This window comes from Chanos chanos, chromosome 3, assembly GCF_902362185.1.
Source record: "Chanos chanos chromosome 3, fChaCha1.1, whole genome shotgun sequence".
In the NCBI taxonomy this organism is placed as follows: Eukaryota; Metazoa; Chordata; class Actinopteri; order Gonorynchiformes; family Chanidae; genus Chanos; species Chanos chanos.
In genome coordinates this window covers 44,815,612-44,842,425 of record NC_044497.1, presented here as the reverse complement: position 1 = coordinate 44,842,425, position 26,814 = coordinate 44,815,612, and the positions used below count along the sequence as shown (strand labels likewise).

Here is a 26,814-nt window from a genome sequence, read left to right as displayed (position 1 = left end):
GCTGTTAAACTCACTCTTAAATGAGTTAAACTCTTCAAATAGTAGCGTAAACTTTACTGATCCCCAACAAAAATTCAGTTTCCACCAGCAACGACACAACGCTGAAAAGGCACAAGACAACTACCCAGTCACAGTCTGTGTCACAAAGGGAACTGGCTGTGGGCGGGAAGCTGTTCTTTAACTGGCTACTTTTACAAGTAGACATCAGAAACTGACCACTGACAGCGCTGTGCTGATTCTGAATAGCACAGGAAAGTGGGAGAAGCTACCGGATGTTTCAGCATGGGCTTTGACTAAAGCTCCAAAATCCATGTCTCATCTTAAAGGAGTCAAAAGTAGAACCGGTTGAGGTGTCTGGTAATAACAGATAAAAGTCCTGCTAGATTAAACTTGCCACCCGTGATTGGGTGTCTGAGGGTTTTTGCTTTTGGCCTCTTGTTCTTTTGGGTGGGAGTGCCGGCCAGAGGTCGCACAGACAGCGTCAGACACTTCAATAATTGCAAGTATTATCACCCAAGTGGGTGCTTTCATCTGAGTGTGCTTTGCCACTAAATGATGCTACACAGCTTACAATGGGAAAACATGCCTTATCTAGCTTCACATGTCTTGGAGGAAGTGTGTACTAGCTTTGGAGTAATCGGAGAAAAATACATACATATATATATATATATATATATATATATATATATATATATTTTTTTTTTTTTTAAATGCAAAGTATAAAACTGACCTTCATTAACATCCATTTGTTAATACAATTGGCATGGTCCTTTTAAATGTTCAGAACCAAGACCAATGCACAGAACCAAACATCATGCAATAGTAGCCTACATTAGCTAAAATATGCATTAGAAAAACAACAACAACAACAACAACAACATACTAAATCTGTTGGCACAGTCATTTCCTTTGACAGGTAAATGGAGCATACACACCCACTGGTACACAACTGAGTTACTATCAACATTTTTATCAAATCCCCTGTCTTATGAATGCAGTGTATGAGGTCAGATCTTATCAGTAAGTTTATGATCCAAAGTTTATGTCCGAAAGACACTCAGAGTAGGGCAATGGTGAAACCAATCAACTTATCAATATAACACACCTCATCCAAACATAGCTTAACTAATACTCCCACGCAACAGGGACAAGATATACATCTGCCCTAATTTAGCAAGACAGAGTCTCCTTCATCTAATACGATACACCCATAAATTCAGAGTGGTTGCCAGAGCTAAATAGTAAAAAATGACAGCAGAGAAAAGAGACAACATTGTTTATTGAGTTCTGCATACAAACCCTTATCAACCAGAACCATCATGACTTAGATAAAGCAAAGGCTTGGACACACACTCTCAGTTCTCCTCTGTGTGTGTGTGTGTGTCTCTCTCTCTCTCTCTTTCTGTCTGTGATGTTGCAAGACGTGGTTTTATTCTATTCCATAATAAGCATCTCATTTGCCTCTTTTATTTCTGTGCGTATGCGCTGCAGTACATTTCACTAGATTTGTGTCATTCAACAAACTTTTTCACCTCCTGAATAACATGCTATGACTAATCAAAAACATGTGTAAATGTTACTGCTAATGTTTCAGAAATAACTTCAAGTTAGTTCATAAGGCTGTCCAATGCAAAACTCTTCAAAGGTCCTCAATACCGCAGCTAGTCGGTTTTGACAAGGTGAAAACTGTGAGTATGCTAATAAGTTGATTTTTTTCTCCCTTCTTTTCCAATAAATGCTGTATTCAATGCGTAGAGTATTTTTCCTTTTCTTCAGGTAAACAACGAAAGTTATTTTACCCAGAATGAAGACATTTTCTCTACACAGGCTAGCTGTCTCTCCTCTGGCCCAGACTGAGGTCGTTTCTGATAAGTGGAGGACACACAGAGGGTTTTGTGGGTTCAGTTTGCCCCAAGGCTGGAGCTGGTGATGGTCAGGTTTCCAAGAATGCCAGTTTGTTCCCATTCTATTAATAAACACCCTTGTGATGGGGTGCCTTTGTGTGGCAGATAAGCACTCACACACACACACACACACACACAGAGGTGGGTACAGTAGTTAAAAACCATATTTGTGTTAAGGCATGGTTACTTTTTTAGAAACAACAGCAGAAGCTAAAGCATAAGAAGACCCTCAAAAACAAACTTGAATGAGAATAATAAACTATGATTTTGAAAGTAAATTTTACTACTTGGGGACACAGATTTTTCTCTTTTACATTGAACTGTTCATTGTCTCCATGGAGACGTATGATTGATTTCTCCATATCTTACAAAGCCTGACGGATGCTCATTGAAAGGTACCCTTTTCTCGTAGTGACGTGTAGGTATCTCGTTGCGACGAGTTGGCAACAGGCAAATCTGAGTAGCGGGGAACTTGGTTTATGAGTTGAAACCCATTTTTACACTCATCTTTTGATGACAGAATATTCATATTTAGTGTGATAAACTGCTGGGAAATCTGATCAATTCTGAACACAGATATCATAGAGCACTCTGCAAAGGTCAGTACAGCAGTATCACCACTTTTGTGTCAAAACTAAAACAATTAAAAAAAAATTCACTAAAAGTCTGACAAAAAAAGATAGGTTAAACATTTGCCAACATATTGACAAATGACAACACATCTGTAACATCTGCAGAATGTCTGATGTTATTTTCTCACAGTTTAAAAGAAGCCTTACTCTCAAAAGTTGAACTGATAGTTTGATTGGGGGGGGGGGGGGGGGGGGGGGGGGGGCAGCTGATAAGTGATAACTGAAACAACACCACGGCCAAAGCCAGTGAGTGATCCAGTCATAACAGAGCCTTTGTACCTCAGGACAACAAACAGGGGGACTGTACCAGGGCCAAAGACAGACCAATAAATGAACATTAGTAGGACTTATAGAGTAAAACAAAACTGAAAAATAAAACTGGAATGAAGCTTTCTCAATATGGGAAACAAAAAGCTACCGCTCCATCAACCGAGTGCTGCAGTTAATACTAGCGGCATTGGTAAAATAGTTCATACATAAATAATAATTAATAAATCGATCAACTGCTGCCCCTCCCCCCATGTTATTCAAACCATGTGAAAAGAGATTTTAAACCTCTCAGCTTCCTCTCTTACACTGACTTTTACCACCAAGCTTGCAACTGGATTTGCACCTGCTTATTTCAGCAGAATCAGGTCTGTTTGCTGGAGTTTCTGATAGCAGGGGTGGTAAATTTATCTTTTTTATTTCTAGTCTGACAGGCTGCAACTGAGATACACAACAAGCGTATTTCTGCTTCAGGAAAAAAAAAATGTGTAGCCTACTGCTAGCTGTTCTTCAGATGTAACGGCAAAAAAAACATCCCCACTCCCCGATGGAGCAACATCTCCTTGGTCTATAGTCAATACCTGACTGGTTAACAGAAGAGATGTGACTGACAGCCAGAGAGAAATTACACAAAATAAAACATATATTTCAGAAAAAAAAACCCATAATAATAGGAGAGCGACAAAACATCAATGATTAAAAAAAACAACAGAATTCTTTATTTTTGCACGTCTACCTGAATAAATGAAAAGTGTTGTGTAGAAATAAGAAACACACAAAATCTTCAATAGTTTACTCATGTGAAATAGAATCAATGTACCATCTTGCTGCTCACTTCAACACACATGAATGAAGAGAGCATGGGAGGGAGTAGGGGAAAGGAAAGAGAGATATTCACAGGGAGAAGCTGAGAATAAAGGAGAGCGAGAGAGAGAGAAGGGGAGGGGGAGGGGGATTGGGTGGTATGGGGCTGTTTAGGACTGTGAGATCTGAAGGTCTTGAATAGGTATGTTATTTCTTTGCCCTGCTAGTGACCCTCTCTCCTCTGAGCTCACTGAGTCATGTCTGTCAGCCCAAGCTCTCTGTTAGATGGAGTGATATAGATACACAGCCAGATAGGAATCTATATAACTGCCCCATTACAAGGCAGAACCGGGGTAACCTGTCTAATTGTGAAACACTTTCGCTGAAGTCTTTACAGGCATGTGTTTTGACTGGGTGTTTTGTCAAAGACAAGACATCAGAAGGATGATGCAGACTAAAAATAACTTATTCTCAACTGTTTTTAGCTAGCAGTATTAGTTTCAGTTATTTTCTGCTTCTACTAGTGGATCAGAAATCAGCCTTTTACAGCTTGTTTCCTCACAGAGACAACAAAAAAAGAAAGAGAGAAAAAAACCCCGGATGAGCAATCTGATACATTAATGTGTCCATCCACTCTGTCCCTGAACACAATACAGAGAGAACGCAGAGATGGAATCGTGAAACAGAATGTTGAGATGGAACAATGAGTCACTGAAGAAAAAAAAAAACCTGCCCCATTATGACATCATCACATTACAGTGTAAAAATCACATGTCACAGATGACTGGCATGGAGACAGCTGGGCCGTGAACAACTTTGAACTGAGAGAGAGAGAGAGAGAGAGAGAGAAAGAGAGAGAGAGAGAGAAAGAGAGCTATGAAAACCTACCAGAGAAGTCCTTTGGACTTTCAATACGTACTGTCGACTAACAGCGTAATATAGGGAGCCTGCCGACATGCATAATGCTAAGAGATAAGTGTGAAAAATATGACAGCAGACTCTAATCGCTAGACATTTCAATGAGACTCTTTTTCTGGTCAGCTCTCAGGCCTTTAGCTTTATATGTACAAAGAACAATCCTACATTTACAAGTCCGTTTAATGTGGGTATTTTGATAGAATATGAGAACAACATTTGAAACGGTCCATAAATCAAACTCCAGATCCACATTAGCTCAGAAGCATAACTTTTATTGTAATAAAACTTACTGGCATCAAAAGTGGTTTTCTTTCATCAGAATATTATTATTTCAAAAGGAATACACAGCTCAAATACGAGCAGGCCTCGCGCTAGCTTGTTTGGCATTGCATCTATCAACGACATGGAGTTGCACATGCAATTTTATCTTGACCAATCTAGATATAAACATGTTTCAAACAAAACATCTGTTTTCTTTCAGTCAAAACATACATGCCTCAAAAAGCCTCTACAGCAAAGTTTATTTTACTGTGCCAGTTTAGGTCAACCTTATTATGCCAGAGAATTATATACAAACTTTAATATAACTGCTTATGAAATCCTCACGAGTGATAAACAACCAAACACTACCCCTCTTTCATATGAACCTTCTTTATAACTTGTCTTTTTCAGTAAAAGCTATGTATCTAAGTGCAGTGTTACTCAGCTGTAGGTAGACACTAAGTTGTCCTCCTACCACAAAAGAAAACGTCACTGGTAATTAGACATTACATTAGTGCCTGTCATAAAACTGTGTGAAAATGAGCAGCAGTTACCCCACGTCTGTGTTGCTTAAATGTAAATCGTTGAGGGAAAATGACCCTAACACAGCATTCAAACTCATAAATTCAAGCTGACATGCATCTGAAATGGTTGTTGGTCTGGTCAGAATACTGTATATAAGTGATCGCCTCACAGTAACGGCACTCCACTGACCTCCTCTTGTACATGGCAAAAAAAGAGAGTCAAAATCAATAATAATCAACCAAGGGACAAAATCCGGTTTTGTGTTGTCCCGCTGTTCAAATAGCTTTAATGTATCTTGACACAAAGTTTAATCCAATAAATATCTTCTGCATATAATTGCCTGGAAACCAGAGGTAAGAGTGAAGGTGAAAGAGAGAGAGAGAGAGAGAGCGAGAGAGAGAGAGAGAGAGAGAGTCCTCTATGTCATTTTGTCACTTCACAATTATCAGAAAAAAAAAAGATCACAACCAACTGCCCTGTGTGGTCTGAGTGCTATGAGGACGACACAGCGGATACCATTTAAGGGCATTCAAAACACACACACACGCTAACATGTGAGCGCACAGCTGTTTTTGTACTAACATATACACACCCAATTGGAAACCATGGTAACAGACACAGGTGTCACTCTTTCATCTTCATCAAGCTGCTCCATTCCACTTCACAAACAAACACACCACACTCTCTCTCTCTCTCTCTCTCTCTCGCTCTCTCTCTCTCTCTCACACACACAGTACGTGTGTGTGTGTGCGTGTGTATTTATAAATAGACAAACATAAATAAGGAATACATGATGACAACTACTGTGTAGAACAGATTCACACTACTGTGTCAACTCAGGTTGACAGATCAGACCCCCCTGAATACACACACAAATCAAACCTCTCCAACTATACACACACATACATAAACATATACACACCAGATCTCTCCAATTATACACACACACATACATAAACATACACATATCAGACCCCTCCAACTATACACACACGCATGCACACACACACAAACACATAAACACATAAACACTATATCCAAGGACACTCACCACACACAAACACAGAGACCAAATCTCTCTGATATACACGCACACAAATCCAACCTCTCTGAATATGTACTCACACAAACACAGAACTCAAAGACGCAGCAAAATACTACAGCAGGACCCCCAGGCAAGCTCTGACAGACAGATTCAGCTTAGGAATAGTCAGTAACCACCCCATTCTGTCAAACACTCTCTTAATTTCCTATGCGTTGTGTGTGCATGTCTGTGTGTCTGTGTGCACATTCTCAAATTTCCACAAGCAGAGGTGCACTAATGTGAGTGTTTATGTGTGCTGTAATGTTACTAAGTTTAGCATCGTGTGGAAACTCTGTACGAGAGAGTATCTGTTTCAGAATGCTTAGAAAGAGTTCTGCTTTCAGTATCAGCATGTGCGAGTATGTTTATTACTTTTGATCTCCACTAACCTTCAGCTCGACAGAAGTCTCACTCAGGAGCTTTCGTAGATGTGTCTTAGCAACCTGTGCGTGCATGTGTTACTGAAGGACACACTAACAGGTAGTATAACTGCACTCAGTGAGCCAACAGTTCGTATTCTGTATACCTATGAGCGCAATAAAACACATTAATGATGTCATTTCCTCTCTCCATTTCGCTAAATAAAGGTCACTTAAAGTCCTAAAATGTTGATATATATCACATTAATATCAATAATTAATCAGTCAATGATGTAACCATCTTTAAGGGAAAGATGCACAACCACACACAGACATCCGTTGTTAACCCAGTGCTATATCATATTTCCACTTGGTTTACATTAGGACATCTCAACTCATATACACAGGAGCAAAGGTCAGCATTGCTGACCCTTACTGCCTTAATGCACTGGAAGAACACCAGCATGCATGCCAAACCAGTGATCGGCACCGGCAATCCTCATTATCGACATGGTTTTCACAAACAGCCTGAATCTTGCTCAAGTCATATTAATTTAAATCCAACTATCACAGAATTATAGCCAATATATTCAGGACATGAACAGACAGAGTCACACCCTTCCCTCCTATTGATATTACATAACATGCAAGTCAAATAGTCTATATTTATGTCATCTTCCCTCAGGAGGAGATTTCATCTAATCCTTGACAAACATGTGGCTTTTCCTTTCCAACACACATATTAAGAGAGCAAAAATTCCAAAACACGTTTACTAGCAAAACATATTTACATAAAATCATCAAAGTTGTGTTAAAATATCAAATACATATTGAGACAATTTTCTAACTTTCTAAAAATGACAAGGTTTAAATGAACAAGTGAACATAGAATTGTCCAATGCTCTACTGGACTGGACTGGATTCTGATGAAGTTCTGTCTCCTGAGATTTGACTACTGATTATTTTCGTGGTACAAGGAATATGTCTCATAGGTTTTTGTCTCCTACACCATAAATCTGCTGTGTTACTCATGTTTAAACTCACAGGTGAGAAAGCAGACCCCCCCCCCCCCCATCTTGTCATCAACAAGACAATCAATAGCCATATTACATATATGGCTATAAATATCTGTGTGTGTGTGTGTGTGTGTGTGTGTGTGTGTGTGTGTGTGTGTGTGCACGTGCGCATATATATATATATATATAAGGTGATAGATAGATAGATAGATAGATAGATAGATAGATAGATAGATAGACAGATAGATAGATAATACCCAGACATTCTCTCTCTCTCTCTCTCTCTCTCTCTCTCTCTAACCTTCTCTAAGAAAAAAGAAGCAAACCATATGGATAGCTTTATCCTGTAAAAATCTGTAGGAGTGTATTGAACACATAATCCTCTCCACCAGCTTCTGCTTATTAACCCTTGTTGTTAAACAAGGGTGGATGTTAAAAACTACCAAATAATGTCTGGATGTTAAAAACTACAAACCTTTTTAAAAATTTGAAACTGGTCAGTAAATGTTGAATTAACATTTAAAGAAACCAACACTACTTATTAAATTTTGAATGTTGAATCCTGAAATATGAGCAGCAGGCAATCAAATTAAAGACAAAATCTGTTAATTTCACTACCAAGATGGAACCCTCACAGCTCATTACAGGCAACTCCTTCTCACAGACTGCTTTGCTAAAGGGAAAAAAAACCTACTTATTGGTACCCTTGATAAACTCTTAATCTTAAGTTATTGGATAGGCTACTCCATTGACCAGTTCCTCATGTGAGAAAAGTGGCTAACTTTGATAAACAAGAATGGCTTCCATCTAGTTTAGACTGACATTCATAATTCTGGGTTCATTAAATAATGATAATAATAATAATAATAATAATAATAATAATAATAATAATAACGCCCTCAAATTAATAAGCAATGCTTGGGGAATCATCCAATGGATGGTGGAGGAGATGCAGAGACTGGATCGAATGACACGGAACCTGATGACCATGTGTGGAGCCCTCCATCCCAAGACAGATACCACTGGCAACGAGGAAGAGGTCTCCGAAACATCAAAACAGCCATCAGAGTAGAGGAACTCAGTCTGGTTGAGTACATATAGTCCCCCAAGCAAGATCAGGACACAGTCTTCCAGGCTATCCGCCTGGGAGAAGTGTACCAGAAACCAAACAAAAGGAGACAAGGCCTGGAGGAGAGATCAAAGAAGACACCACCAGGACTTGGAGAGACAAGACCTGGCACAGGCAGTTCTGACTCCTGGTAGAGGAGCAAAACACTGTGGAAGAGGTGTACGGATGGATGAGGGAAACTGGTCTAAAGGCATCAACAGAAGCTCTCACAGCTGGGGTGCTGGACCAGGCACTGAACGCCACATTCATGAGGCAAGAATACCGAAGGTTACCCTTCAGCCAAAATGTAGACTGTGCAAGGAACAGGATGAGACAGTCACCCGTCTGCTGACTGGATCCCAGAAGACAACAATGTCACAGCACCGGTGCATAGGACTGTTAGGACTAATCCTAACACAATCCAGTGCATTAGAAGCCACGGCTGTATAAACCTGAACAAGTGACAGAGGATGACAAGGTACAAATCCCGTGGGACATCAGAAGTGACAGGAAGACCCCCACAAGGCAACTGACATTACAGTGTTTGATGAGGAAACCACAAGAGCAATGATCATCGACTCCTCAATTCTAGATGACAAAACAAGGAACAAGGAACTGGAGAAAATCAGCAAACACCAGGATCTGCAACTTGGTGTACAAAATATCTGGAACATGAAGGCACCAAGTCATCCCAGTAGTCATCTGAGCCCTGGGTAGCCATTACCCTGAGCTGAACCAACACCTAAGATGTATACCAGGAGCTCAAGGCAGCAGCCCTCATCAAACCAACACTGCATGGAAGTGGATACATCCTTAGCAAGGTCTGGATCTCCCAGAGGATTGTCAGGAACTGTGAGATCCACAAGAACAACAACCAACCCATGGAAGAGTTGTGATGAACAAACAACAACAACAACAACGATAACAACAACAACAATACCACCAACAATACTACTACTACTAGTACTACTACTACTAATAATGTTTATGGTTTTCTAAAAATTGACCAACTCTAAATAATTTAACTGTTTGGGCTATAAATTTTCAGATCCCTACACAAGAGACTGCAAATTCAGCAGAATTTTGACATGCTTATCAGGAATATTCACTCTACTTTCTGTCTGCACGCCAAGACAAGCGTCACATGTCTCTGTAAGCAGACAGGCTATTTAACCCCACTCTGACCTGCCACACTCTGTAATAAAAGGTCATGAGGATGGGGTGAAAAGACATTGGCTCCTCTTGTCTCTTATGTTTGGTTACCACGCTATATTTGGTACACATGCACACACACATACGTGCACACACACAGAAGCGAACACATGCACAAACGCATGATGAAACAGAGACATAACCTCACAGAAACATACGTCATCACACAAATCAACAGACACTCAAGGTCACACACACACTCATAGTTACACACACACACACACACACAAATGATAACACAGACACCCATTATCCCCATCGTCATCATCAGCTCAGCCATTTCATCTGACACCTGACCTCCACTCTCTTAAAACACACTCACATAACACACACTCCTTTGTGACTGGTCAAAAGTAGCTAGACAGCACGGGTATCATCCAGGTCTCAGCATCAGCCCTGCTGCATGTGATAACCCTCTGCTCCTCCTTCACCCAGAGGGGTAAACAATCCCTCTTTCCTTCCTCCTCTTAGAACCCCCCCCCCCTCCCCTGCAGTTCGGTACATCTCAGCTCAGTGATTGCCATGTCCATGGGGAGGGAACAAAGAGGGTGAGGGAGGAGGCTGTGGTGTCCCACCAACTGTTAGATAGTTAGATACTCAAAGGCATCGTTGAATTCCTCCATCTATCTCAGAGAGAGAGAGAGAAGAGAGGGAGAAAGAGAAAGAGACAGAGAGACAGCTGACCGCTCCCTGGTGCACAGAGACCACTGTCTAGTCCTCTCTGAACGTGCAAAAGTCACAAGCACATACAGACATACACATACAAAACAAAACTCTATAACAAACTCCATCTTTTCAAGTCATGATTCGAATTTGTGAATCGTCTTTAATCTGCCACGCTAAAATGTCGATATATTGCACAAAACTTTGCTGCATGGGCAAATAACCAGCACCTTTGTGACAACGGGATTACTTCTTCCAACCAAATGACAGACCCAGAATGACTGACAGGAGATACAGCCAGTGACACAAATTTGTTGATATTAGGGTTAAGAGAAGTGTGGGGCTATCAGAGATTGGGAAACTTCATTCAGTACTACATTCAGCATATTTAACTGGGTATAACAATCTAAAATAGCTCTTTTAGATTGTCTGTATCTATGTTTGTCACAGTTGTGAACCATTTTACAACTCAAAAATAATTATAGTCCATTTAAAGCTGATGTTCTGCCTGACAGGTATTACTGAGGTATCAGAATTTTTTAAGTCAACACAAACATGTGCATGTGTGTGTGCACACTGGCACACACACACACACACACATACATGCACCCTTTTTCTCTGTCTTACACACACGCAAACACGCATACACATGCACACACACATGCACACATGCATGCGTGCACGCACACACACTGAAGCACACACTCAAGGTAGTGCTATAACGGTCAGTTGCAAAGCCATTGTCTTTGAAAATAATAAAGTTTTTGATTTGTGGATTAATATTTCTATAAGGGCAGTGTTTTCTTTCTGCCTGCACACAGTTATGTGTGAATTTCACATTCTCACCCTCACTACAACGTTCCACCTACACGCATTTCAAAAACATGTGTCCTCGAAAGAATGTATTTTATGATAAGGCTGTGTGTTACATTGTGGATAATCTCCTCTAACATGTTAAACTGTTTCTTTTGCAACAACACTAAGACCATTACATAGATTAACACGTTTTATAATAAAAGTACTCATATTTTTTTAAAATGCATGGTGTTAATCTCTCTTCTTGTGTTCTGGTCTCTTCCTCTATGTGCATATGTATCCATCTATCCATTCAACTATTTAAGAGCTAAGATGAATCTGTTCCAACATGACATGTTATCTAAGGGTACAGGTGATGATGAGTGCCGGCCTGTTATGCAGCTCTGTGAGCATCTTAACAAGGCTCAGAGGAGCAATGGGCTACTTCCTTGAACTTTCAAGCAAGAAAACTTCAACCACAAAGTGACAACAAGTTATGCAAATTAGACCTAAACCACCCATATTACGACAAGTAAACAGAACAAAACGAAACTATACTTTGTTGGTTTATTTCAGATGCGAACAATTCTCACGAAAACCCCGCCAGCTTAGAAGTGATGCTTTACTGTAGGACTTCGAATTAACTCTGACATGAAAAAAAGATACTAATAATTTTAAAAAAACGGACGGCCAAGCTAAGTGTTTGTCGACAGAAATCAAACGGATTAAAACGTCACTGATTTGAGTTAACTCTGAATATCCCTTTACCCCAGGCCCTGGCTCGGCCCGGTACATACCTTAACGCTCGTGTGGCTGGTCTGCGTCTCCGCCTCAATGCAGATGTGGCCACCGCTGTTCTCTCTCTTTTCTCGGTGGGAATTGGTCCGTGTGTGCCTGCTCTGGTAAGCAATTACTGAGGGGATAGTGTCTGCCGCGTCGGTCTTAATAAAGAGACCGTGAAGAGTGGCCGCTGTTCCCTGGGAGATGGTGGTGGTCTGATGGGGAGAGTTTGACTCGTCCGAGTCCCTACAGTAGATCACGCCGCTCTGAGAGACGTGGATACTGGGCGCGCAACCCATGCCGCCCGCTGCGCAAAGGCCGATGGTGGTCAAGATAATCAACCTCTCTCTCACGGTCCCCTCTCTGTCCCCCGGTACCACCGCAGCCGTTGCCTGGCTGTTCTTACGCCGTCGTTCTCCGCGCACATCGGTTGTTAGCCACTGTTACTGCACCTCCTCCGCCTCTCCGTCGTTGTCCGTTTGAACACATCAAGAAGAAACCGCGAAATGTTTCATCACTTCATTTCGGAGCTTGTCCCGTTAATTCACACGCGAGGTGATCTCCAGACACATATCTTCCTCTCGGTTTCCACAGACTGAACTAGCATCCCGCTCTATCTACGACAAATGATGATTAAGATTTTAGTCAGTGACACTTCGGTAGTCCAACCACAGACGCGATCCGCTTGTGCCATTTCATGTTTGGGAAAAAATAAACCGCATAGCTCGAAAAAAAAATATATATAAGGACAAAACAATTAGCCTGCATCAAAAAACGAAGATACTAAGCTTGGTCCTGATGCTCCGTACCATGGTACTGCCAGATAGTCCAACCCTCCAGATGCATTATTTGGCATAAAACATATTGAACAGATTGTGGTAAAACAATCTAAACGGAGAGAGCACAATTCTGTTCAGGGTCAGCCCGCTGATACTATCTCCGAATACTCTGATCCGTGTAGAATCTCTCTCTCTCTTTCTCTCTCTCTCTCTCTCTCTCGTGCACGCCTCTAATTTACATTACGTTGGAGCACCTCGGCATCATCACTCCACAGAGACAGCACGGGCGCTCGTTGACAGTCCTATTCTCTGTTTTTTTTCTCCTTTAAGGCCACGCGAACCGTGCGTCCTCTGTGATGAATAATCAACACCTCCCGACGTCACAGCATCCATTTATACAGTGCATCAAAGGAAACCGACTCTGTATTAATAATCTATGTTTCAACGGTGGTAAAATAAACATAATCTCCGAGATTTAGTTGTATTTCAACGGATGATGAGCCTTCCGTTTTGGTATGAATGAAGGCAGATAAACCAAAAGAGTACGAAATTAGAGTACTAAACATGCCCGGAAAATGTACTTTGAAAAAAGAATGTCAGCCTGACCGTGTCTCTAGCATGGAGACAGATCAACATTTCGTCGGCTTTAACGCAATATTCTACGTCCGTAGAATGGCACAATTAGCCTGAACCAGAAGTCACAGCCTTGACAATCGACATATGAAAGGAAATCCTGTGGAAAAGTATATGTATATGTCTGTATCATATTTAATAGAGTAGGCCTGAGACTGCAGGTAGTAAACATTTTTGTGTCAGAGACATTCAAACCCTCACAGATCGCCTATATACTAACGTTTGGGTGTGTCAACCAAAATAAAATAGGACCAAAAGGTCAAATTCTGGATTCAAAACAAGACACGCTTCTTCTTCTTCTTCCTCCTCCTTTTCAAAGAGCTTTATGAATATGGCACACTTGAAAAGACTTTTCATAGACCCCTGACTATTATTTATATCTTGGAAGAGCGACAAAAGTACATTTTTGACCTTTTGTTCATCATTAGTGAAATGTGAAAGTGTTGAGGGTTATCAGACATAAAACTTTCCAGTTTTCAGGTAAAAATGTTAAGAGATTTCTCTCTCCACTTCTCATTAAATATGCACTCATTTAAGTCAGAATACCAAATATGGGCTTGTTAAAAATAGTGTAATGCAAGACTTCTTAAAACAGAATTTTGTTATGGTGCTAAACTTTTTGGAGATGCCACATCATGAAAGCAAAAGAGCAGCACAAATACAAAAGGAAACTTAATACTCCTTAAGAGCATGAGCTTTGCAAATGGGCATTGCATGGGCTTAAGAAACAATACAGTTTAATTTGTGGTAACAGTGGGATAACTTTATATTACCAAAGGTATTTGTTTAATCCTAACATTGTTCAAAGCCAAACGAAACTTCTTAAGGCTGCAGGAACTGCATGTTGACTCGCCCTTGACTGATAATAGTTTTACTCAGCTCTAATCGTTCCTCTAATATTTTCCATTCCTCATACACCGTAACTATATACTGTAGCTGAATAATGATACAATGTTTTTCTTACAGATTCAAACTAAGGCCTTTTTAAACCTTCCCATTCTACAGTAGACGCCTATGACTGCCCTCTGGTGGTAGGGTTAGCTCTGAACTTGTCCAGGTGAACTCGGCTAAAAATGCGGGACTCTGTTTTAGACAGAGACAACCGAAATCCCGTATCGTAACTGTGAGATAAAAGTAAACGTACAAATGCAGGATAGAATTTCGGAATATGAGTCTCCTTAACCTGTAATATTTATTTACCACACATTCATCACTGAAAATGAACATCGCGAATACAAAGTCATCAATTTCTGGTATGGAGGTATCTTACAAATCAAACTACCTAACGGACTTGAACCGAATTCTTAAGTGTAGCCTGCGTAACCTAACGGGCTTTTCTGAGTCCGAAATGAATGCAGATCGATCTTCTTAAAACAAACAAACACGTCAATGACCTTTTCAGGGCCATATAACATTAAATAGTATGTACCAGTCAGTATAAATGTCATCTGATTTATGCGTACTATAATCCGATACGGGAGACATAATTCATAACAGAGACAACTTCTCTTTTAAGTTACGACGGAGCACAGACGTCGTCATATTGGAAATTGATAAACATGTGATTTTACAAGACTCATCTGCTTTAAGCATAAAACACCTCTTTAAACCAAGACTGCATCAAAGCTTTACACGGAATCTCTAATGAAATTTGCCACTCTTTACTGCCTTCAGTTCTCTTATCATCAGTACTTCACTTCCTTGAGTATTAATCTTGTACATAGATTACTATCGCGACAGATCTCTATAAACATGTGAAAATGTAAGCGAGTGTCTTACCTCTGGCGAAGGTCCGTTAGACAGGTCTCCCTGTCTCTCCATACTGGCCTCACTCATTTCGTTTTAAGAATATTAGTTTCTCTTAAACGATACGTGGTTACGGCTCTGTAAACTCCAAAAAGCAGCGTGACAAAACTTCACCCAGCGGGTTTTCCGACACCATTCTTCTCCCATGAGTTAGTTAACCAGCAGGCGACCTGGGAACTTTCCGAGTTTCAGGTCTGCGAAGACTCTAAAGTTTTTTTTTGCACCCCCGCAAATAATGCGCAACGCCAGCCGTCGGAAAGGCCAGCACGGTCCTAGCGCCGTTGTGTTTTATTGAATCATAAATTTCAACTTCGATTTTACATAATTGCAGAAGTTTACATAGGAGCAGTAGCTCAACGGTTCACTATTGCTGTGTTGACTACGGATTTGCCCTAACTAAACAGTGGACACTAACTAAACAGTAACAGCAGCTATAGATGAACAGAAACGCGGCAACCAAGACGACCAGCTTAATCAACAGGTGGTAGATTTATCGGTCCAATTTACTAACGTTTATATTCTGGATTGCCTTTGGTGATTTATAGAATTATGATTCATATCACTGACGACGATGAAAGGTTGGAGCAAAACATTATTTCTATAGCAACAGTAGTTAGAAGGAGGAAAGAAATACAGACATATAATTTTTTCAGTAAGAAACTGCCTTTAATAATGCTCCCAAAACATGTTCAAAATTCAGATGTGGTGCATCCAAAATGCAGAACGCTTGTGTTGGCTCCACCTTTCAGCAACTGGAAAATTTTGTTGTTCTGGAGAGGATATCATCAGGTAGATTTATTTGAATTATGAATCCCTCCTTAACATTCAGTGAGTAGTTGTACCCATTCTCTGTTATTCAATGCAGGGAACCACTCCTTGGAAAAAAAAAAAAAGGTCATTCCATCCCTTTTGTGCTATAGAGCGAAGGTGTTAATGTTGAAGATGTCATAAAATTCTATAGAATGACTCACAGGAGAAAAAAAAATGAGTGTCTAAAACTTAAAGCAGTTGTTTTACGTACTGGTTCACTGGAATACATGACTGTTTTACAGAGAACAGAAACAACACATTCCATACTTCAACTGATGTGAAACATTATCCCCCCTACAGAAAAATCACCATCATTCTTTTAAAATGATAATTGGTGTTTTTTTGTTGTTGTTGTTGTTTTTAATTAAAGGAAGAAAGAATGGTTGATGGAACAACCAGTCCTTATTTCCGCTGAGTTGCTCGTTGGGTCATTCTGGGTCTTGACCTTTGATCCAGTGTTTGGGTGACCTGCCCTTGTCTGTGTGAGCGGCGGTTTCATATGTGTCTGCAAACCTCTCTCTGGCTTTCTCCCAGTTTTTCTGAGTTCTGGTTCTGGTCAAACTCCCATCTTCCACTGACACGGTTGCACTGGATCCTAGTCCTGACTGGGCCTTATGAATCTGCACCTGGATCTGAGTAATGCAGGAATACAGAGGGTAAGATACACGTGTTTGCGCACAGACACACACACGATTCTCCGATTCTATTTCTCTCAAAGCTACTCATTCACTCCATCACTCACTCATACACATACAATATACCTCTGTTTCCATCTCTCTTCCAAACCCACTTACTAACTCATAAACACATGCTCTCTTCCCGAATTACTCACAAAAACCCATTATGACTTCTCTTTTATTCTATCCTTCTAATCCCTCACAAACAGACACACAAGCTCTATATCTGATTCTGACCCTATTAGATTCCTTTACTCAAACACACAGACACACACACAAACCCTACTTGTCTGGTTGTAAGTCTTAGACTCACACACAAATAAATGGAAACTGCATCTTTGTTTTTAAGCTCACACACATACAAGCAAACACACACACACACACACACACACACACACACAAAGGAAATGGAGTATGGACATACCGGATCTTTCATTCCTGCTCCATCTTTTCCAAGTCCCTCCCCCTTCTTCCAACCCATTTTTTCCAGCATCTTCCGTCCTTTATTGGCTTCGTTGATCTCACTACAGAAACAACGTACACAAACAACACACACATTAAATAGCAAACTACCTCTACAACACAACAAATTTATGTTGTGATTTCTGCTTTTATAGAGGTCTCTGAAATAATCTTCCACAAGAATATGTTTTATGTATATTTTTCCTGGGGTGTTAAGGGTCTTAAGGGCACTGTTAAGGACAGGGCTGTTCAAATACAAATTCAATTCCAAATTCCAAAACCAAGCTGTCGGCTGGAAAGTTTTGGCAGCCTATTTGTATTTACATATTTACATTTATTTAATACATTTAATTTACATTTATTTATTTATTTAAGATACATTTATTTAATATATTTAATCTAACTTTGTCTGAGTAGCAAGATGTTCACGGCGCTGTCAAGTGGAATGACTTGTATGGTAAAACATGCCAGTACTGTTATACTGTATATTTGAACTAAGACGAACTAACTGTTGTTTAATTTGAAGTGGACTGCGATTGCCTCTGGGCTACTGGAGATCACTTCTGTGCTGGATTTAGCTCTCAGGCCGCCAACTAAATAAGTCTGGCTCAGGATATATTGTTATGAGTATCTTTACCATCTAAAAAAACACTGAGGAATATTTAACAGGGAGTAGGACTCAAACCAAATCCTAGAGCTGTTAAATGTTTATATTGGTAGTGATGTAATGGTTACAAAACAAAACTGTGAGTCAAATTTCCTGCAGCTGCCTTTCATAGTCACTTTACATTTCATTAGCAGATACAATTAACTGCTAACAGGGGCCTGTTTTTCAGTGCTGTCTGTTTGAGCGACTGAACTTGCTCTGGTGAGCGTGGATTATATGAACACTAAAAGGTGTTACTCTGTTGTTAAATCAGTTTAAAAATGGGTGAATTTGCTGGAATTTGTTTACAGAAAACTAGTCTTTATTGAGCACCACAGAGTTATGGCACTGTACATGGCTTTGGCAATACAGTATCCTGACAGTAGTGCCAATTAAGTATTACTGAACCAAGAGAGAGAGAGAGAGAGAGAGAGAGAGAAAGAGAGAGAAAGGGGGGGGGGGCAGAGGTGGTGTTGAATGGAATTTGGGATTGTATGATTTCTTAGCAGGGAGACACAAACATACACATGTACAGAGGCAGGGGCATCATCTCTCTGGAAGTTTCCTTCACTTCCCATCACCTGCCGCCTCGTCTCTGCTCGATCTTTATACTTGGAGTTCTTCAGGGTGGTGTTCTCCTCATATTCACTGTTCTGTTCAGACACACACACAAACACAACAGTTTAGAGCTTAAAAAAAAAAAATCACTGTATGAACACTTCATCTTTTCCACTGGTAAACACTATGACCGTCATAAGTATTATTAAGGAGTGGAATCTTGTGGCTGCTCTAGTGTACTGAAGATTCCCTCTTCACTGCTGTAAACACAAAGACAAGTTTTCCCCTCACTTCTCAATGGGACTTAGAAAAAGAAAAGTGATGACAGCTAACACTGCTCACACAGCCTTACAACATCACACTATAGTTGTACAAACTTATTATGTGTCTGTCTATCTGTCTATCAGCTTTCTTTTACATCTGTTATACCAACTTGACAACCCTTCACCAGCAGGGGGCAGTCACAAATGACAAAATGCTAGAAGTCCATGTTTAAGACTTATCCAATTTTTTAAGCTTTACATCTGATGTGCATTACATGCACAGTTCTAAAAATACCATATGATTTTCCTTTTTTTCTGGTAGCAAAGATGAAGTTACAGATATGTATAGTCAAATCTCTGCTATTTCGTGAAGAACCTAAATGAACATGATGACATGTACAGACTTACTTTAAGGCCATATTTGACCTTCATTTGTTTGAGCTCTCTCAGGCGTTGGGTCTCTTTATCCTCTCTGCTCAAAATAGTACCTTAAAAGTCAACAGAAAAATTATCATTATTTATAAAGAGATTATGAAGATTGTTGAGTTATGGCATGGTGTTCTTTGAGTGTTAAGAATAACATGCACTTAAGTGGGTGTGTAGATGTTATGTATGAGGTTAAGTCAAGCATGTGCCTGTGTGGTGTGTACGAGGTTCAGTTTTGTGGGTGTGTATGTGTTTTACGTGTTTACAGGATGAGGTTTGACCAAACAGGTGTGTATCTGTTGTGTTTTCCTAGAGGATGAGGAACAGGCATGGATATACTCTGTGTGTGTGGGCATTGTTTTTCTCTCACACTGACATGTCATTAGCTGATTAGGCTTGTATCTATGTGTGTCTCTTCGATTTTTTTTTTTCCCATAACACATTCTTTGACCTGTGCTACACCTCCAAGCAAGTTTAAATTTCTCATATCTGTGTGTTCATCGCTCTCGTGTTTGTTCTGGTTAAGTTCTGAGTCCATGTGTGTGTCTTTCTCTCACCTGTACCGTCTTCTCTCCTGTGTTTGCTCAGGTGAGCGATGACCTGCCCGGGTTCACAGCCATCACACGTGTCATTTCCTGTGTGGATGTGGAAGGACAACACCGTCTCACCCATTTTCACCTCATCCCCATGGGACAAAGGGCAAGGGTCACACCGCGACTTGGGCTGCAGAGGGAAGGAGGGAGTCTTATCTTTAGATACCACTGCACTGTGTTAACTATTTCACAATTCAACACATGAAGGAATGCATTCTACTGAGTCCTCAAACTCCTGGGCAGCAGAAAGATCCAGCCAGTCCAAGCACTGACACACAGAGCAAGACTCTAGGATGATTCACCGCTCAAGTCCCAGCTCCACAGACTGCGGCGGGGGGGGGGTCCAAGGGAACACAACCGTACGTGTTCCCTTAGGCACGTGTGTTGGAAAGAGTACTCTTTACCGTGAGGTTGGGCCCAAAAAGATATTCTGAGAAAGTTAAAGTGCTGCTGAAGTATTGCGGTGAGTGAAAAAAGAGCATCGTTAGGTGAGGTAGACCGTGAGCAGGAGACCTTCAAATCCTTCAAGTTCATTTGACTACTTTCTGATGAGACTGCATGTTGTGTGCGTGTTTTCATACCTGTAGAATACGGGTGCCGTTGATTACTGTGCCGTTCTGGCTGCCCTGGTCCACCAGCATGTAACACTGCTGCTCCTGGTCAAAGTATACCTCTGCATGGGACTACACACAAACATACGTATGTATACAAGCACAGAATGAACTAGACTGAAAACATACCTGAATCGAAGCAAACCACAAAAACTGATTCACAAAAATGATAAACAAATATTTTCTTTCTATGAAATCATATGAAAAATGATTTGTCTGAGGAGATGAAAAGGGCTTACCTTACTGACTCCTACTTCAGGGATTCTAATGGCATGGTTCATGTCCTTCTCTCTAGACACACAACAAAACAGAATATAAAGTGCTGCCTATTAGTGTGCATAGGACTATCTATATTCAACAGAACTGCAGACTATAACGTCTGCAGTAAAGGGACGTCCGTGTGTTGTAAAGTACCTGCGTCGTGAAATTCTACCTGTACTGACTAGAACTGCATGGTAAGTCACCATTTGTCTTGTGTATTTGTTATGACATACTGACCAGCTAATGATGAACAAAGTCTGTATGACCAGAAATATTAGCACATACTTTATTTTAACATATAATTCAACTGTAAACTCTCAGGGTAGTGAACAGGTGTGTAAAAAGTGATATGGAGGAATGTTGTCATGCATGTATGTTGTACTGTACTGAGTACATACTTAAACACTAGTGTTGAGCACGTGTCTAGTCTACTGTACTGACCGTCCAATAGTGGCTGTGGAATCTGCAGTGAGGATGAACAGAGTTCCTGTCTGTAACACAGGAGAACGAATCACAGTGACTCTCACACAGGGCGGCCAGGCCTCTTCAGCTACTGCAGGACAGAAAAAAAACAAAAAAAAAATCAAACACACACACGCATATATTACCACATAAATACAGTCATGCACACACATGTACTCTCATACCACGGCTCCAAACACACAGACAAAAAGAATGAACACTTCTAGGTCATACAAACATACATACAGATAAAATACACATGCAGTACAGAAAGAAAATGACTGTAAATCCACCACATTCCACAGTACCCCCCCTCCACCTTAACATCACCCACAGTGACTCTGAGGCCATGACCTTTGGCTTATGCTTTATTTACATATTGAGTCAAGGATCATCACTGTCAACTAAATAAAAATTTCATCTTTTACGGGTGCAGAAAAAATACCTGATGGCCTAAAATAAATACTCCGTATTTGGGTGCACACAACACCATGTTCCAATGGCTCAAGCTCCCCAGAAACTTCTGACAGGATAAATATTAAGTGCACAAAAAGTGCCCATGGAGAATCCACACTCTCGGTCTCTCCTCCTCCTCCTCTCTCTCCTTCTCACCTTCCTGTGTTTGCGTCTCCATCTCAGACTCTGGGCTGTGAGGGGAAGGAGAGATGGGAGGTGCTGCTGCTGCTGCTGCTGACGATGATGATGACGACGACGATGACGATGGTGATGATTCTCTTCCTCCCTCCGAGTCTGTGATCTCACCCTCCTCAGGCTCACTGGCGCTGATCGCATCGTCAGAGCGCGTCTTTCTTCGTCTTCCCCGACGAGAGCCCAGTTTTGACCTTTCTCTCTCCCGTTTTTCCTTTCTCTTCCTTCGGCTTCTGTCGTCAGAGCGCGACCTGCTCCCTCTTTTCCTTTTGCTCTTTTTCATTTTCGCCGAAGGCTCTGCGCTGCGGCTTCGTCGCTTCTTTCTGGACCTCTCCGAGCGAGACGGCCGCTCTGGACTGCTAGACCTCCGTTTTTCGTTTTGTGATGACAGTCCGTTTCTCCTCCCTCTGCGATGTTCCACCCACCTACCATCAAACTCCAGGTGTTCCTCCTCCAAAAGCTTCTCTCCATGGTCCTATCAAGCAGCACACAACCGATAAATGAGGACGCAGGACCTGGCTCCGGCATCTCCACTGGGATCTCTATTCATTTCTTCTTCTTTCCCTTTTTTTTTTTTCAGTTATGCGTCATGACTTCGGTCGGTTTTTCTGTGCCATTTCGAGTGTCAGTTTTGAAATACAAAGATGGAAACATGGCAGCGTTCTAGAGTATAACGTTCTACAAACATTTTCGAAATGTCTCACCCAGCAAATAGCTTCAGCATATTTATGTTGTCAGTTGATTCATCAGTCTAACCCAACCCATACTTCATATGCGACACACAACCCAAAATGCATCCTTCGATATCGCTCAAGGAGAAAGTAGCAAATAACTAAAACACTCCATCTTCACCAGTGCCTATCAATTACATCTATGAAGAGTCGTGATATCCCAGTGTAAATATCCAACCCATCTATACAACAACCTAATAAGACTGAAAACTACACTGACCTGTTCCTGGGTTCTAGCACCAAAACTGTATGTTTAATCAATGCCTACACTGTTGCTAGGGATGCTACATTCTCATTCAAGTATGGGTGAGACTGCAGTACCTCTCCTGGTTGCTGTCCTTCCAAAATGGCCTAGCTTCAATTTAGCCAAAGACTTAGTCACCTCTTGTACCTACAGCCAGAAGAACAGCAAACAGTCAACTACACTGACAAACCTGATATTCAACAAGTCCCTCAAGCTAAACCTTTACCAGTCCAACAGAAAGCTATCTGAGATGCATTCAAAATGAGACTGTAACCTGCAATTCAACTTGTCTAAATGTACTGAAAACTGACTCGGTAAATGGCACTAAATGTCATGATTGAAGTCCTTTTCACACCAGGGTTTTTATACATAGAGACCAATGGAGATGCTGGAAGTGCAGGTCCAACAGAAACAAACGAAAACAATCCAGATGACAAACACAAAAAAAACAGAGCTGCTTGCTAAAAGATACAGTCATTCATCATAATTAATCATTAATTATAAGAAGATCTATGTAATGCAAACATAACATTTATATATCTTCTAGCTGAATGACTTGTGAAGGAAAGTTCAGTTAGTATTTACAAGGAGTATTTTCACTTAAAAGAGTCTGGCCATTGAATTACTGTGAAGGAGATCGCATTCAATGTTACACTGCATCTTAACTGTAAGAAGAGGACTGAAGATTAAATTACCCCAACATCCTGACGTGATCCCTTCCCCGAGTTCTTTTTGCTCCATTTTTTGCTTTTGCGGTTCTGGTTCTTCGTTTCTTCACTTGGTTCTGTGGCTGGCTGTGCAGCAGGTAATTCCACTCTGGAGTGAAACTGGTATTTTCCGCTCTCTGTGTCGTAGTAGTAGTACATACCAGTATTGGCATCGTAATATAACTGACTGCTCTGGAAACAGATAAGAACTAGTCAGGGAACATTAAAAATCTCATTTAAAAAAAAGACTTCTTCAAAGATTTGTGATAACACTTCATACCAAAATATAACATGTTGATACTAACACTAATAAAATAAGTTAGAGTATGTACAATACAAAATATACATACAATATAACATTTACCTTGTGATAAAGGCATTCATATTCCATTGTATGATGCGGCACTCTACACAGTGAACCACATTTTAATAATAAAAGTGTAGCTAATTATGTAATTAGCGTATGGTATGATGTTCACAAAAACCAAGTCAGGAACCCCAGTATGAAAAGTACAGAAATCTGAAATAGGTTTAAGATGTAATGACTCTAAACAGTTTCTTTCTCTCTGTGATGGTTTGGGTTTGATGACAGCCCTATAAATATAACTTACTGAGTCATAGTAGAAGCCACTGGTGTGGTCATAATACAAGCCAGAGTTCTCATCAAACACAAAGCCTGTTTGATTCAAAGCCGCTTCTGCTGTAGCTCTCAGCATATCTGCAATAGAAGAACCATCTCCACTCCCACTCTGAAAAAACCAACAGTGAATTATAAGAGTTATAAAACAGTAAGGAGCTACTGTCTGGAGCAGGAATTCTTTCTCTCTGATAATCCCTTTAAAAATTCAGTATGGGTAAAGGGAACATTGAATTGAAAAGGCATATGAGTCTTCACCAATGTTGGAGAATACAAACAGTGATTATATAAAAGAGATTGCACTTGCTATTTGTAGATGAATGTCTGATTGTACAACTTAGCAGAGAAACACTCGTGTTCTATAACTACATCAGCATAGACAAACACACACACATACACACACAAAAATACAAACACAAACACACACACATACCTCTGCTTGGGGTGCGCTGTTATTTTCCTCTTGCTGTTCTGTGCTGACTGTTGTTGTTTCTGCCATGGAATATGGTTCAGTGGAACTGGAGGTCTCCTGGGTCTCCGTGGCAACAGGAGCTTCCTCCGTTCCTGTGGTCTCTGTGCCAGTCTGATCATAGCTGCCATAGTAGTAATTATAATAATCTGTCAAAAAAAAAAAAAACAGAACATATAAGTACATAACTTATGAACAAATATTCTGCTAGTCAAAGGTGAGCCAAAGTAGCACTGACTCAAAAAAAACGGACTGATTTATTTCATTAACTGTGACAAAATATTTTAAAACAAAATACAGAAATACAGCAGACAGAAATACAGACCAACCTGTTTCTGTCCATGTGTACTCATCAGTTTGAGTCTCTGCGTCAGTTTTATCTTTCTCCTTTCTTTTTCGTTCATGAATCTCTTTACTGAGTCTGTCAACCTGAAACATAAGACAAGTACCATTACAAAAAAAAAAAACTGGCTCAAATAATAATTTAGTCATTCACTTGATACAATTGGCTATACTTTCTACTTCGGTAACTCCTTAGGCAAAACTCAGGAACACTGTGCAGTGTTTAGCAGTGCTTTGTCAGTACCTGCTGTCTTAAGTCTTCATTGTAGCTCTCTGCAGTTTTCTGTAGACGTTCACTTTGACTAAGTTGTTTCTGTAGCTTTTGAAGTTCATTTTTACACATTTTTAGTTCTTCTTTCAGGGTCTCCACTTGTGACCGCAGATCTAAAAGCTCCACCTCACACCCATCTTCTCCATTAGTGGTCATCCTTCAGGATGTCTTATCCTCAGGCCCACTCACACTGGAGACTAGAACGACAATGATTTGTACTTAGTTTAGTTGACCATTCACACAACACAACTGTTCTCTAGGTAGAACGGAGCTCTGGAATCCATGTGTATTTTACTCACGATGGGCGGAGAACACGCAAAGATTACATGAACGTCTCTGTATTATTTCTCTCTATTAGTTTTTTATTACTATTATGTATAACAAAATAAATTAGAAATCTTACCAACTTATCACATGCAAATGCACAAGCATTCGCAGACTTGGGGTTCGAGCACAGAGCATGCTTTTGATTGGCGGGAAGTGTTCCTTCGACAGATAACTTCATTGCTAATAACTAAAATTGCTAAAACTACTTTGTCACTATAGCATCTGTAGTGTAAATGCAACAACTACACAGAGCTGGACTAATTTTCCAACAGTTTTCGTCTGATATCGAATGACTAACTCACCAAAGATATGGAATAATGCACTAACTATCCGTGATCTCAAATACGCACGGAATAATCTACCCGAGACACAAGCGATATATCGTCATCGAAAACATACATGTACTTCGAGAGAAAACGTAGAAGAAAAACTTATGTGGTCATTAACGAACCTACTTTTGTTCAGCAGACCAACCTAGAAGGTGATGCCTCATACAATACATAGGACTCTACTTACTTAGATTTTGAGTTACTACCCACCATGTTAACAACAATAACACTGGTATCTTCAAAAACTTAATTAGACGATCATTAGAGTTTTCGGTGTGTACAATTCTCACCGATTTTGCCTCTTGCATTCCTCCGATATCCCAGCAAAACTCCGATACTCCAGCCTTTCCACCCTTTGGATCAACCTGTAAATTAAAGATAAACATCTCATAACCACCCTGCATTCGAAACATACTCGAATACAAGTTTGTTTGATCATAAAGTAAGTTACAGTGAGTACAGCTGATGTGTTTACATCCCACCCCAACGGAGGCCTGCATTTTTAAACAAGCTAATACGCATTTCTACTTCACATAATTTTTCCCGCGACGAAAACAAGCCTTCTCGCCTCAACACTGCCACGTAGAGTCATGGAATGGGTAATACACAAAAATAGAAAACAAGTAATAGTAGTAGTATTGCTATTACAACGTTACTTCAGCCCTCAGCTGCATATGACCAAGCATATTGAAAGTGTCTAATAATCATGACACTGTACGCTAAAAAATGAAGGATATAGCCATTAAATGTTTGTTATCCATAGAGCGTTTCTGGAATCAAATGGGCCTACTTTT

General features: G+C 40.4%; 2 protein-coding genes across 2 annotated transcripts in view; both read right to left on the bottom strand.

Moving 5' to 3' along the window:
- The window catches only part of pde8b (phosphodiesterase 8B), a 43,111-nt gene extending 30,484 nt beyond the window's left edge, over positions 1-12,627 (bottom strand). The window contains exon 1 of the mRNA XM_030768768.1: positions 12,346-12,627. Coding sequence (XP_030624628.1) covers positions 12,346-12,627 — 282 coding nt within the window. The remainder of the gene's footprint in view (positions 1-12,345) is intronic.
- Positions 12,628-16,478: 3,851 nt separating this feature from the next.
- On the bottom strand, positions 16,479-26,524 carry aggf1 (angiogenic factor with G patch and FHA domains 1). The gene is made up of 16 exons (XM_030769144.1): positions 26,472-26,524; positions 26,311-26,385; positions 25,338-25,561; positions 25,081-25,180; positions 24,716-24,900; positions 24,257-24,394; positions 23,634-23,837; positions 21,928-22,438; positions 21,295-21,406; positions 20,832-20,883; positions 20,563-20,664; positions 19,946-20,111; positions 19,371-19,450; positions 18,667-18,794; positions 17,458-17,557; positions 16,479-16,988 (listed from the first exon to the last, which is right to left on the bottom strand). Exons 3-16 carry the CDS (start codon positions 25,518-25,520, stop codon positions 16,785-16,787), a joined length of 2,265 nt encoding a protein of 754 aa, XP_030625004.1. The 5' UTR covers positions 25,521-25,561; positions 26,311-26,385; positions 26,472-26,524; the 3' UTR covers positions 16,479-16,784.
- Between the last annotated feature and the right edge of the window lie 290 nt (positions 26,525-26,814).

What these genes read in the sequence shown, in the direction of transcription:
- aggf1 (XM_030769144.1), bottom strand. Translation starts at nt 25,520, where the DNA reads ATGACCACTAATGGAGAAGATGGGTGTGAGGTGGAGCTTTTAGATCTG. An exon ending in ACGGCACCCGTATTCTACAG is followed by an intron (nt 20,112 to 20,562) that starts GTATGAAAACAC and finishes TTCCCTCTGCAG; the next exon opens with CCCAAGTCGCGGTGTGACCC. An exon ending in AGGTCAAATATGGCCTTAAA is followed by an intron (nt 18,795 to 19,370) that starts GTAAGTCTGTAC and finishes GTGTCTGAACAG; the next exon opens with AACAGTGAATATGAGGAGAA.